Here is a 13166-nt window from a genome sequence, read left to right on the forward strand (position 1 = left end):
ACGTGACAGGAACAGAGCTAGGTATCAGAAGTCCACAGGTGAGTAATGTAGGGTTTCTGTTCCCAAATAGGTCACATATCTGAGTATAACAAAAAACGGGACGGCAGGTCACGTCAAACATTTAAATACAATTGTTGTTGACATTTAAATCTCATTGAAAGGGCATTACCATCCCCCCTTTCCCTATTGGATTAGAGGCTGTTTCCAAGTCAGACTTAGGTCTTCCAGGGAGCAAGAGACGGTGACAGGAAAGAGACAGGACAGGAAAGAGTGTGTGCCCCCAGGTGTGTCAGGTGTTGAGGGCAGTCATATGCACAGGGATAGCAGTTTACCTGGACTCATCTCCATGCCTGAGGAGGCAAGTATGAGTCAGGGGTGAGTGACGAAGGGTGTGATGAATGGGTGGAAGCCTGCCTTCTGAGTGCGTGTGAACTAATGCTATAATGAGAGGCAAAATCCCAGCTATGTGGCAGAAAATACCCCTCCCACGTGCAGTGCAAGATTCCTTCCTGGAAAATGCATCCTCCTCCTCAGGGAATAACTAGAAGCCAGACTCCTTCCCTTCCTGTGCCCTGAAAACTACCCTAAGACTCAGGGCCGGACATTCCAAAGGAGTCCCAGGTCTTCTGATTCTTCCTAGAACCTGCCTGTCTTCTTTCAATCCTCAGGGAAGACCTCTGAGGCACAGGTCGGAGAGAAGTCAGCCAGCCCTGGCTGCCTCCCTGATACCAAATCTGTATTTCTTGATTGGCTAAGAGGAGGAATGATGTTCACGCAAGTCCAGAAGTGCAAAGAGAAAATGAGGCCTGCAAACATCTTCACTCCCTGAGGAGGCACAAAGGAAAGAGAAAAGAGGAAGAAGACTCACCTGCTCCAGGACTGGGGCTCAACCCATTGCTGGAGGGGCTCCTGCTGGCTAGGAGAGTCTCTGGCTTAAGGGCCCCATCAGAAGGAGTCCGCCGGTGACTGCTGGGCTGCGAGGGGGCGGTGAGGGTGACGTGGGTGGGAGTCAAAGATTGGTTAGGATCCCGTTTGAAGCGCTCCACTCGGACATTGACCAGGGGGTTGTGGGTACAAGGGGTCAGGGGAGGGGCCTCAACTGGGCTGACTGGCATCTCATACACGACAATTTCATCGCTGTCAGAGCGCAGCAGGGAGCGTGTGGAGTTGCACTCGGAGATGGAGGAGAGGGAGAGCAGTGTCAGGGAGGCAGCGGGGTCTCCTAGCAACAGCATGGGCTCTTCCTTCTTGAAGAGCTTTCGGGATGGGGGGCTGGTGCTCCGACGAGGACGGCTGGACCTCTGAAAAAGACCCTCCCGTCTTTTCTTCTCCTCCCGAGCTGGTGGCTCAGGCTCCTCCAGGGGAAGCAGCTGGCACTTGCCAGCTTCCAGCAAGTCAAACCCTAGGCCTGTGGCTGCCAGAACAGCCCCACAGCCGAGTAGAGCCACCTCGCATCGGCGGTGGTGAGCACTGCCCCGCTTGAGGCTGTTGGTTGGCGTCAGCTGAGGGGTACTGGTGGCTGAGTTGACTGGGGTGGGCTCCTCATGGATTCCATCACTGGAGGGGCCATCCCCATCCTCTCCACGAGGGAATGGGATACAGAGGTAGGACTGGCTGGGTGAATGCTGTAGGCGACTCTCTCCACTCCCTGGGCCTTCACTGTCCTCATCTTCTGTGAAGATGACAAGAGCGGAAGAGAAAAGGGAAATGGAAGTGAGGTGACAGTAATAAGAATCTGGCCCTTTCCCCTAAACCCAGGCCTCCTGTCTCAGTCTCAGGGACACAAAGGTTAAATGGTATGATGACCAGGACATGGAATTGAACACTGAACCAAGGGGGCTTTATCCAACCCCCAACACAGGGAAACTACTCTCAATTCCAGAGCCCATTTCCTTATAGCAGAAGAAAAGATCCGCTAATTTGCCATTTCTTTCATAAGGGACCTGTGATGGTGACTTGGGTATCCACTTGACTGGACTGAGGGATGCTTGCATGGCTGGTGAAGCACAGTTGCTGGGGGTGTCTGTGAGGCTGTTTCCAGGGGAGACTGAGATGGGAGTCGGGGGCAGGGAGAGGAAGACCCACCTTCAATGTCGGTGGGCACCACCCAATTGGCTGCCAGCAAGGCTAGAACAAAGCAGGCAGAAAAAGGGGGATGCTCAGCTTGCTTAGCTTGCTCTCTCTGTTTCTCCCTTCCGGACAGGCACACGTTTTCTCCTCTTGCCCTTGGAAATCAGAGTCCAGGTTCTTCATCCTTTGGACTCTCAGACCTATAACAGAGGCCTTTCGGGGGCTCTCAGGCCTCAGACTGAGGGCTGCACTGCTGGTTTCCCTGGTATTAAGGCTTTCAAACTGGGACTGAGCCACTCTCCTGTCTTCCCTGGGAGCCACACTACAGGCTTTTCTCATTCTCCAGCTTGCAGATGGCCTATCATGGGGCTTTGCCTTTGTAATTGTGTGAGCCAATTCTCCCTAATAAGCTTCCTTTTGGTTCCTATTGGTTCTCTCCCTCTGGAGAACCCTGACTAATAACGGCCCCTTAACACAAAGTGCAGTATGAGTTTCTAGAACACTGAACATTCTAGAACAAAAACATTCCCAATGTTTTTGTACCTTAAAATTAAAAGGGCCTCTGGATTTCTAGGACAATGGCCTAGCAACTTGTCTTAGGATCAGTCTCCCGCTAAGGATTGGAATCCCTAGTGTAGGACAGCCAATCTACTCTGTTGACTGATGTATTACGACCCTGGACATCTACAGAGACAGCATTATCTGAGAGACAGTGTGGAGAAGCACCTCCCCATTCAGTCATTACAGGGTAACACGGGAAAAGCTTCCTGGGAGGAAGGCTGCAGTGTCCTTACTGCCATCTCCCACTTTGTGGACTCGCCACACTGGGGAACTAGATCCAGATAAGGTAAATGAATGATACAATGCCTCACCCATCTGCACTGCCCTAAGAAGACTATGACTGGTCCCTTGGGATAGAATTCCAAGGGCAGGCTCCATGGCAACAGCAGGAGGAAATGATAATTGGGGGAGACTCAATGAAATGGGAGTGGAGCAAACTAAGAAGGGATAGGGTGGGGGGCAGGAGTTGAGTAGAAGGGGAGATGGCCTCCATGAAGCAGTGATAGGGGTCCTTAAACAGTCCTAGAAGCTTCGGCAAGAATGCCCCAAGGGAGCAGGGAGAGAGCCAAGACAGGAGCTATGCTTACCCATCTCCATAAGGCTGGTGAACCCTGGCAGGGCCGGGCTACTCCTCGGGCCCTTCACCAGGTTGGGGGCACTGGACGACCACTGCTTATATCCATCTACCAGGGACTTGAGGCTGAATCAGACGAAAAGAGGAAACTGTCAGAACTGGTTACCTTCCTTACTCGACCCTCAGCTCCATGGGGCTATGGAGATGTCTCTCCCTGCCTGCTTCATTCTACCAAAGAGCCTTGGAGTACATACAGGCAGGCAATGACCCTTACCAAGCCCACCTGCTTCACAAACAGAAATGCACATGCTCCAGGGAAGAAAAGGGCAATGACATGACCCACCCCCCTCACATGCTGCTGTGGAACTGTAGAAAGAACTAGTGGGCAGGCTGGCAAGCAGACAGAAAGAATAAGGATGGCCCTGCTGGCGGGGGTCTTGCCTGAGCCCATCTTAAGAGAGAAGCACTCAAAGCAGACACTGGACACAACACATTCATGGCATTACAGTTACTGTGATGCAAAGACCTGCGAAGCCAGGCAAGCACCGGGCAGCCGAGCTAGCAGAGGTGGATCAGGCTACTCCACACACAGTGTTTCTCAGGCTCTTTCCACGCTTTATGGCATGCTTAGGCAACTTTCAAAGCCATCCCCTTTTCAAAAGGAAAGATCAACCAACAAAGCTGCACCAACCCAGTGCACTGTGGGACAGACCTATGTGGGTAGAGCACAGTGCTGAAGCAGAGCCCTCGGTTTGTCTGGGGGTGGAGAGACAGAGGACAGGGGCTCGCTTTCAAATCCCTGTAATCAGCTCATATGGAAAGCCAGAAACTCTCCGAGGATATAGCCTGGGCACCCCGGCAACCACTTGGTGGGAGGGGGGAACCAGAGGCCTAGAAGCACTGGTCTTTTCCCTAGAGGAGAGCAAAAGGGAGGACTGAGGAATCTGTGGGATATGGTTGCCCTGGAAATATTGGGATTATGACCAGAGTTGCTCTTTTTTTTTTTTTTTTTTTTTTTGTTTAAGGCTAGAAAGAATCATTAAACTAAAGACCACTTTCCCCAAAGTCCCAGCCATCTTGAGAGAGACAGAGGATCAACTTTTTCCCTTTTCAGAATTCTGTTTCAAGTGCTATCAGAAATACCAGCAAATTAAAGTACATCCCAACCACCACTGGTTTCAACCAAAATACAGAGACAGAGATAAGCCTGCTGCCAAACCCACAGCCTGGGGCTTCCAACTGAGACTCTCGTAACATTACTTCCAGCTCTGGATCCAGGAAAATCCAGACTAGTAAAGTCAAAACCAGTGCTGAAGACCAAAGGATAAATAGCCACATATCTAAGCCTCTCTAAAATCAAGCAGGAGTATCCTAATTGGAGAGATCAGTGGAGTGAAGAATATGGTAAAATTAGATCAACACAGGAATTTTCCCAAGGTGCACAATGGTACTGCTTAAAACAAAAACAAAAAAGTCAGTTCAGCCCTGGCAATAATGAGGCTTGATTCTATGGGGTATGCTGTGAGAACAAGGAAATGGAAGGGACATTGTTACCAGGACAGTTGGTGAAAGGGTGAAGATGAGACTCACCCCAAGTGGAAATGTGGAGATTCTGACGGGGTACTTAAACCATTAGCTTTCTCACGTCTCTGAGGGGATCTTCAATGAATAAAGAGAATCAGTAGCAGGCAATGGAGGGCACATCCAGCTCAGCCTCTCCCACATCAAAGATGGACTCACACTACATCGCCAGCTGCCTTCCCACTGTGCAGCCGCAAAGCCCACACCATGAAAGAATCTTAACAAGATGATCCTGTTTAAGCCACCACAGGCCCAGGACAAAGATCCCTGGGCACCTGCAGCACAGTTGCAGGGGGCCTGTGAATCCATAGATACCCAAGCAGTCTATAGAGAGGTATGCATGTTTTGGACAAATACATATTATTTTTTAAAAGGATGAGGATGCAAAACTCACTTAACATTACTGAATTCAAAATGGCTTTTGTTCATCACGTTTTCTTTGGTTAAAAGGTACTAAACCCAGAAATATTATCACATAGAAGTTCTCAAAATTTCTGACATTAAAGAGGTCTTCACTCAAGCCTGGATAGAATATACTTTTATTCCTTCAATAGGAACTGAGAATCATGAAAAAATTGTCATGTATTTTTTAATTCCTTCAAAAGTTTGAGAGGAAGAAGAAAATCCCAAAGTTGGCCAGGCGCGGTGGCTCAAGCCTATAATCCCAGCACTTTGGGAGGCCGAGACGGGCGGATCACGAGGTCAGGAGATCGAGACCATCCTGGCTAACAGGGTGAAACCCCGTCTCTACTAAAAATACAAGAAAATTAGCCGGGCGAGGTGGTGGGCGCCTGTAGTCCCAGCTACTCGGGAGGCTGAGGCAGGAGAATGGCGTGAACCGGGGGGGGCGGAGCTTGCAGTGAGCCGAGATCGCGCCACTGCACTCCAGCCTGGGGCACAGAGCAAGACTCCGTCTCAAAAAAAAAAAAAGACCAAAAAAAAATTCTTTAAATGAAGCAGAACCATAGGAATTACTAAAATCCATAGCCAGTCTGGTAAACTCTATCTGGAATCACATTAATGGCAAGAAATATCAAGAGACTCAGGATGACTGAGTTTCTCAGTACCAGTTCAACCCTACTCTAGCTGAGAGCTCAAAGGACAAACTGGAGAGCTCTCGCCCCTACAAAACTTAGTAGAAGAATCTGCCATCCCCCAAGGATTCCATCGCTGGATTCTTACCTAGCTGAGGTAGTTTGCGCTACATATCTAAACTTTCTGCTCAAAGGTATCTGGTGATTTCCAAAGGCTAGCCTCAGAGAGTCAATCCTTTATGAATCAAACTGTGATTTTTACCTTCAGCTCAGATCTGACATGGGAAAATCATAGATTTTGGACATGGAATCTTAGTATTTAAAGGATTACCAAGGCCATTTGCAGGTTCAGGGCACTTGTAAGCCTGATCCCATTTATAAATGAGAAAACATAAGGTTACACAGCTAGGTGTGGTGGTGCCAGGGTTCGTGCCCAGGTAGTTTGGTGCCAAAGTCAAAGATCTTCACTACTACACTGTGAGTGCCTGGCCTGGGAAGAACCTAGGCTCAGGGGAGAATTTGAATCCCAGGCCTCAAGCCCATGAGTAAGAATACAAGCACACTCAAGGCTCTCAGCCCCCTTGTGCCCTGCCCAGAGGAGGCCATCATACATGGCAGCATGGCTATGGGGTGAGATGTGAAAGAAGTTCTAGTGGCCCCGGAGTTGTATAAAACTGCACTACCAGGGCTGGGTTATTCTGCCTGCCCCTGCTTCAGGATGAACCTCTAGGCAACAGAGTCCTGTTAACCTCTGCTCTTTCTTCTCTTTCCTCTGCATGAATGCTTTAAGGACGAAGAGCCAGGTATAAGCAGAACAGTCTGGCAGAACTTTTTCCATTTGGTTAATGCTTGGGCTACTTGCTACTCTGAGAAGAACGCCTTCAGGGGTTGGCAAACTATAACTGGTGGGTTAAACCCTGCCTGCCACTTGCTTTTATAAGGTTTTACTGGAACACAGTCACGTTCGCTCATTTACATGTCGTCCATGGTCTCTGGCAGCTTCTATGTTCCAACAGTGGAGCTCAAGAGCCATAGGAATCACTAAAATATGTATTATCTGGCTCTTTATGGAAAAAGTTTTCCATGTCTGTCCTAGGAGGTTCCAGGAACATGGAGGTCGAAAAACTGTTGTAAAGATCAAGAAGCTTGCAATTTCTCAGAAAGCAATCAAACACACGACAGAGAAAAAAAGGTATTTCATATCCCATGTTTAAATGGTGCATCCATCTTCAAGTGAGAAAGAATTTCATGTCATCTGGCACTTACCCTTCATCTCCCGAGGCAAGTTCCTTCTGACCAAGCGTCCCTGGCCCCCACGTCCGCCCCTTCTTCTTTGGGGCCCTCTTCTCCTCCTCCTCCCCTTCCTCCTTTGGGACGACTGAGCTCCTGCCCCAAGTTTTGCTGCTTTCACCTGGTGTCACTGTGAATAACAAGGGTTGGACAGGATCTAGAACATGCACAGACAGGGCTCCCCCAAACTAGCCTCTACACCGCCAGACACACACACATACATTTGGAGCTGCAAGGAAGTTAGACCTTATCAAAAACTCTGTGCCCAAGTGGACCCTTCCAGGAAAGTAATAGAGTTCTCAGCCACCAATCATTTAGCTCTCTCAAAGTACTAAACATGGAAACACTTCTTCAATTTTCACAAATCCAATGTAAAGCTAGAGCTCAGGCCAGCCAGACATCAGAGTTCCAAACAGATCTGACTTAACTTGTTTTGTTGGGTGGGATTGGGTAGTGAGCAAATAAGGAGGCAGGTGAGGGGGGAAAAAAAGACAAGGGGTAAGGAAGGCATGGAAATGCAGAAATCTTGAAAAGAAAGGGCTGGAAAGGAAGAAAATGAGGAGTTCAAGGTTATGGAAAAGGAAGTCAGGAGTAGGAGAGGGGGAAGGAACAGGCCTAGAGAAAGACAGATAAGAGAGTAGGAATATTTTTCTGACATGAATACCTCGGAACAAGGGTTGAGACCCAAATGCCCCAGGGATTGTGTTTATATCATAAATGAGCGAAGTGAACTAGTTACCAAAAAACAAGTTGTTGAAGGGGCTGAGGCAAAATATGGAGTATATGGAAGCTGCTATTAGTGCCAGCCAACTGCAGCCACGTGAAAAAAGAAACCCACTGATTTCACTTCATTTTTCAAGCTAGAAATCTTTCTTTTTTTTTTTTTTTTTTTTGAGATGGAGTCTTACCCATGCTGGAATGCAGTGGTGCAATCTTGGCTCACTGCAACCTCTGCCTCCCAGGTTCAAGCGATTCTCCTGCCTCAGCCACCTGAGTAGCTGGGACTACAGGCGGGTGCCACCACACCCAGCTATTTTTTTTTTTTTTTGTATTTTTAGTAGAGGTGGGGTTTCAGCATGTTGGTCAGGATGGTCTCCATCTCCTGACCTCATGATCTGCCTGCTTCCGCCTCCCAAAGTGCTGGGATTACAGACATGAGTCACCACGCCCGGCCGAAATCTTGGATTTTTAAATAAAATCTCTCTGTCTTTAAATCAGGGAAACTAATTCATTCACATATAGGTGTATATTCACACACACACTTATATGTACGTGTGAGTATATTTTTTTAAGCAAATACTGCAGCAAAGATAAAACCGGTCCAGATTTGGCTTATTATAAAGTATATGGCAAGTTTCCTTAGGACCTATACTTTGAAAGAAAACCCTTCCTTGGGACGCGTGGACGAAAGAAAAGCAACAATGCCCCAAATATGGCAAAGAGTGTGCGAGGTTCTCAGGCCAGGTAGTAACCTGTATCTACATCACACACCAGTTTTCAAATTGCTTTGCGAACCACTAAAGATCCCATTAGTACCACGAACCCCTTTGCTGATATGTGACTAAAAGGTAGAGGGGGCAGTAGTAAGGTTAATGGAGAGAGACAAGGGAGAGGGCTAAGGGTTTGCGTACATATGTGCATGTATATACACATTGTCGAGGAGAGGTGGCAGAAGTTATGGATGGAGCAAGCCTGGACCAGTCGGTGGCTGGACAGAGCAGGGGACAGGTGCCCCTGGTGTGTTCTGGCCCCAGCTAATTTGGGAAACAGTCTCACACTGGATGGCTCGAAGACGAGGAATGATGGTGGGGCTTGCAGGAGGACTTGAGCGGCTGTTGATAAGACTCTTCCTTTTATCCATGGTGGGGGAGGCCTGCACCGTGAACTTGTGCTGGAAATCTGCTTGGGGAAAGACAAACACATGTATGCATTAACATTTCCCATAATCAAATTCATATAAGAAATCTGACATTTCTCAGCATCCTCGAGGGACAGGCCCCAGTTTCCTGAAAAGCTCTTTGTTCACCTGGGAAATGTTCTCTTTTAGAATCATCTCTTTTTCCCAAGGGACATGGGGAGATGAATGTATAAAAAGATGGGAAATTCACTGTGCAAGGAACTTCATTAGTGAGCTTCATAAAGTTGTCTATATAATGAATATAGTTCGAGCAATTATGTATTAAGAATAGCTGTTTAGCTCATGAGATATTGTTGATTATTCTAGGAAATTTAACTTAAAATTATTGGTTTCACATAATCTATTATCAGATAGATTTGGTCCTTTTTTCTTAGGGACTGAAGCAGGGACACTGATTCTTCTCACTAACTGCAGGCAGAGCAGGGTTTCAACGACTAGCCCTTGTGGGAACCTAGGGCAGTGAGGGAGAGGGAGCAAATGGCTCCAATTCGGACACATTCCAAAGGAAGTTACAGTACAGTATAAAGAATGTAAAACTTACAGCACTGAATTTCTCAGTTTCAGTCTCCTCATCTATCAAAGAGGTATAATAAACAGCTGCTTGCTTGCACCTATGTCTCCCCATTAGACTGTGATCTCCCTGCAGGTGGGAACTACAGCTTTTCTATCTGCATCCCAGCATGCAACAATATGCTGGCACATGCTAGATGCTCAAGGGGTGCTTAAAGACTCCATGCTGTCTGAAAAGGAAAAACAAATGTGCAGCAAGGAAACATGGCTTGCTGAGTTCCCTTATCTGTACTTAATCAAGCCACCATTCTAGTGCTTAACATCATCTACTCCTGCCCCTATTAGACCATTCTTTCTTTGTTCCTTACACTTTTTTTTTGAGACGGAGTTTCACTCTTGTTGCCCAGGCTGGAATGTAAGGGCGCAATCTCAGCTCACCACAACCTCCACCTCCTGGGTTCAAGCAATTCTCCTGCCTCAGCCTCCTGAGTAGCTGGGATTACAGGCATGCACCACCATGCCTGGCTAATTTTATACTTTTAGTAGAGACAGGGTATCTCCATGTTAGTCAGGCTGGTCTCAAACTCCTGGCCTTAGGTGATCCACCAGCCTCGGCCTCCCAAAGTGCTGGGATTATAGGTGTGAGCCACTGTGCCCAGCTTGTTCCTTACACTTCTAATAAGCCTGCTTTCTAGGGCCTTATAGACTTAGAACACAGTGAATACCTTTATCTACATCAACACACATTTTAGCATTCATCTCCCTCCATGGATATATTATACACCACAAAGATTCTAATTCATAGTTTCATATTTCTTTATATTTTCCCCAAGGCTGAAGTACAAAAAATGCACCTCTATTCAACTGATGTATCTGTCTGAAAGGTCACATGTAAATCTTATCAGGTAAATTACCATACATTAAACCTAATCTCAACTGTACTCAGAGGACTAATTAAAGAAACCTCAGCCAGGTGTGGTGGCTCACACCTGTAATCCCAGCACTTTAGGAGGCCAAGGTGGGTGGATCACTTGAGGTCAGGAGTTTGAGACCAGCCTGGCCAACGTGGTGAAATACAAAAATCAGCCGGGCATGGTGGCACGTGCCTGTAATCCCAGCTACTCACGAGCCTGGGGCAGCAGAATCACTTGAACCGGGGAGGTGGAGGTTGCAGTGAGCCGAGATCACACCATTGCACTCCAGCCTGGGCAACAAAAGCAAAACTCTGTCTCAAAAAACAAAAAAAAAGAAACCTTGAGACAAGTTATTTTGCAGAGCCAAAACTTCTCATGCCTCACATATGCACACCCTGGAATGTTTTCCCCCAACTTCATGCTTCCTTCTCCAGGTTTGCCTAAAGTGAGATGTGCCCCTGTGAGCCACCAGGCTTCTAGCAGCCTGGACCTTGCCAGGTTGTCCTTACTTCATATTCTGTGTTCACTCACGTGCAACAATTTCCCTGGAGTCGGGTAGATTTTCAGCATGCCAGTCTTTCCACTGAACAGAATGGCCCATTTCAAACAGGCTGGAGTTTGAGCCCCAGGGTGTCACGTTTCCAAGCTCAGTCCCCGGCTCCCATAAACCCTCTGCCACACCAGCTGCTTGCCCTGCTCCCACTTCCCAGCCGGTCCCCGGCCACTGACCGGAAGGGAGGCTGATGCGGTTGCCATCCTTGAGCTTCAGCCGGCTCTTCCTGAACTTGCCCTTGCGTTTCTTCACTCGGGGCTTCTCCTGGCACAGCTGGTGGATGATGATGTTGAGCTCCCGTTCCAGGATGTCAATCTCCCGCTCCGCCAGCTCCTGCTCCCGACGCCGCAGCAGTTCCTCCTGGTTCTTCTGCTGCAGCGCAGCCCGTGTCAGCTCCTCCTCCCATGTGCGAAGTTCCTGCAGGAAGAGCAGAACCATCAGAGAAAAGACTGGGGTGCTCAGTGCAGAGGGGCTCTGGGGTGAGGCCTGAGAGCCCTCAGAGGGCTCATGGTGACCTGGAGAGTTCTCCTATGATGCTCAGTGAAGAGAGAGGATTAGATAGCTGGTAAATGAACATCAGACCACCTTGAATGGTGGGGAAAGGAAGGCTCAGAACAGCCATACTGAGGGGACAGCCAGAGAAGCTAAAGCCACAGGCCAAGCCCTAGAGATGGGGGCTAAGAGTTCTAGTTGCTCCTTTCTTCTTCATTAAAATTGCCTGAGATTATATATATATATATAGGTTTGACTAGAAAATATAATCATGTATTTATTTACAGACTTGGTTCTACTTTACGTTCTATATTTTGAGACAGAATCTCATTCTGTCACCCAGGCTGGAGTGCAGTGGTACGATCTCAGCCCACTGCAACCTCTGCATCCCTGGTTCAAGTGATTTTCATGTCTCAGTCACCAGAGTAGCTGGGATTATAGGCATGCGCCACCAAACCTAGCTAATTTTTTTGTATTTTTAGTAGAGATTAGGTTTTACCATGTTGGTCCCCTTCCCCTCCTGGCATCAAGTGATCCATCTGCCTCAGCCTCTCAAAGTGCTAGGATTACAGGCGTGAGCCACTGCGCCCAGCCAAATTTTTTCTATTATATAAAAGATGTTTTTTCACCAAACGCAATGGCAACAAAAGCCAAAATTGACAAATGGGATCTAATTAAACTACAGAGCTTCTGCACAGCAAAAGAAACTATCATCAGAGTAAAGAGGCAACCTACAGAATGGGAGAAAACTTTGCAATCCATCCATCTGACAAAGGGCTAATATCCAGAATCTACAAAGAACTTAAACAAATTTACATGAAAAAAACAAACCCCATCAAAAAGTGGGTGAAGGATATGAACAGACACTTCTCAAAAGAAGACATTTATGCAGCCAACAAACATATGAAAGAAAGCTCATCATCACTGGCCACTAGAGAATTGCAAGTCAAAACCACAATGAGATACTATCTCATGTCAGTTAGAATGGTGATCAGTAAAAAGTCAGAAAACAACAGATGCTGGAGAGGATGTGGAGAAATAGGAAAGCTTTTACACTGTTGGTGGGAGTATAAATTAGTTCAACCATTGTGGAAGACAATGTGGCAATTCTTCAAGGATCTAGAACCAGAAATACCATTTGACCCAGCCATCCCATTACTGGGTATATACCCAAAGGATTATAAATCATTCTACTATAAAGACACGTGCACACGTATGTTTATTGTGGCACTATTCACAATAGCAAAGACTTGGAACCAACCCAAATGTCCATCAATGATAGACTGGATAAAGAAAATGTGGCACATATACACCATGATACTATGCAGCCATAAAAAAGGATGAGTTCATGTCCTTTGTAGGGACATGGATGAAGCTGGAAACTACCCTTCTCAGCAAACTAACACAAGAACAGAAAACCAAACACCACATGTTCTCACTCTAAGTGGGAGTTGAACAATGAGAACACATGGATACAGGGAGGTGAACGTCACACACCCTGTGGGGGGTTGGGGGCTAAGGGAGGAAGAGCATTAGGAAAAATACCTAATGTAGGCGACGGGTTGATGGGTGCAGTTAACCACATGGCACATGTATACCTATGTAACAAAACTGCACATTCTGCACATGTACCCCAGAACTTAAAGTATAATTTAAAATAATAACACAA

At 47.3% G+C, this 13166-nt stretch overlaps 1 protein-coding gene across 2 annotated transcripts in view; it reads right to left on the bottom strand.

Moving 5' to 3' along the window:
• The window catches only part of MAP3K9 (mitogen-activated protein kinase kinase kinase 9), an 84062-nt gene that overhangs the window by 3846 nt on the left and 67050 nt on the right, over positions 1-13166 (bottom strand). The window contains exons 6-12 of one of the 2 annotated variants that reach the window (XM_025392016.1): positions 11182-11422; positions 8887-9009; positions 7087-7240; positions 4796-4864; positions 3219-3331; positions 2086-2127; positions 869-1672 (exon numbers count right to left, since the gene is read on the bottom strand). In XM_025392016.1, the coding sequence (XP_025247801.1) occupies positions 869-1672; positions 2086-2127; positions 3219-3331; positions 4796-4864; positions 7087-7240; positions 8887-9009; positions 11182-11422 (1546 nt within the window). The remainder of the gene's footprint in view (positions 1-868; positions 1673-2085; positions 2128-3218; positions 3332-4795; positions 4865-7086; positions 7241-8886; positions 9010-11181; positions 11423-13166) is intronic. The other variant, XM_025392017.1, reaches the window with a different exon arrangement.

This window comes from Theropithecus gelada, chromosome 7b (assembly GCF_003255815.1).
Source record: "Theropithecus gelada isolate Dixy chromosome 7b, Tgel_1.0, whole genome shotgun sequence".
In the NCBI taxonomy this organism is placed as follows: domain Eukaryota; kingdom Metazoa; phylum Chordata; class Mammalia; order Primates; family Cercopithecidae; genus Theropithecus; species Theropithecus gelada.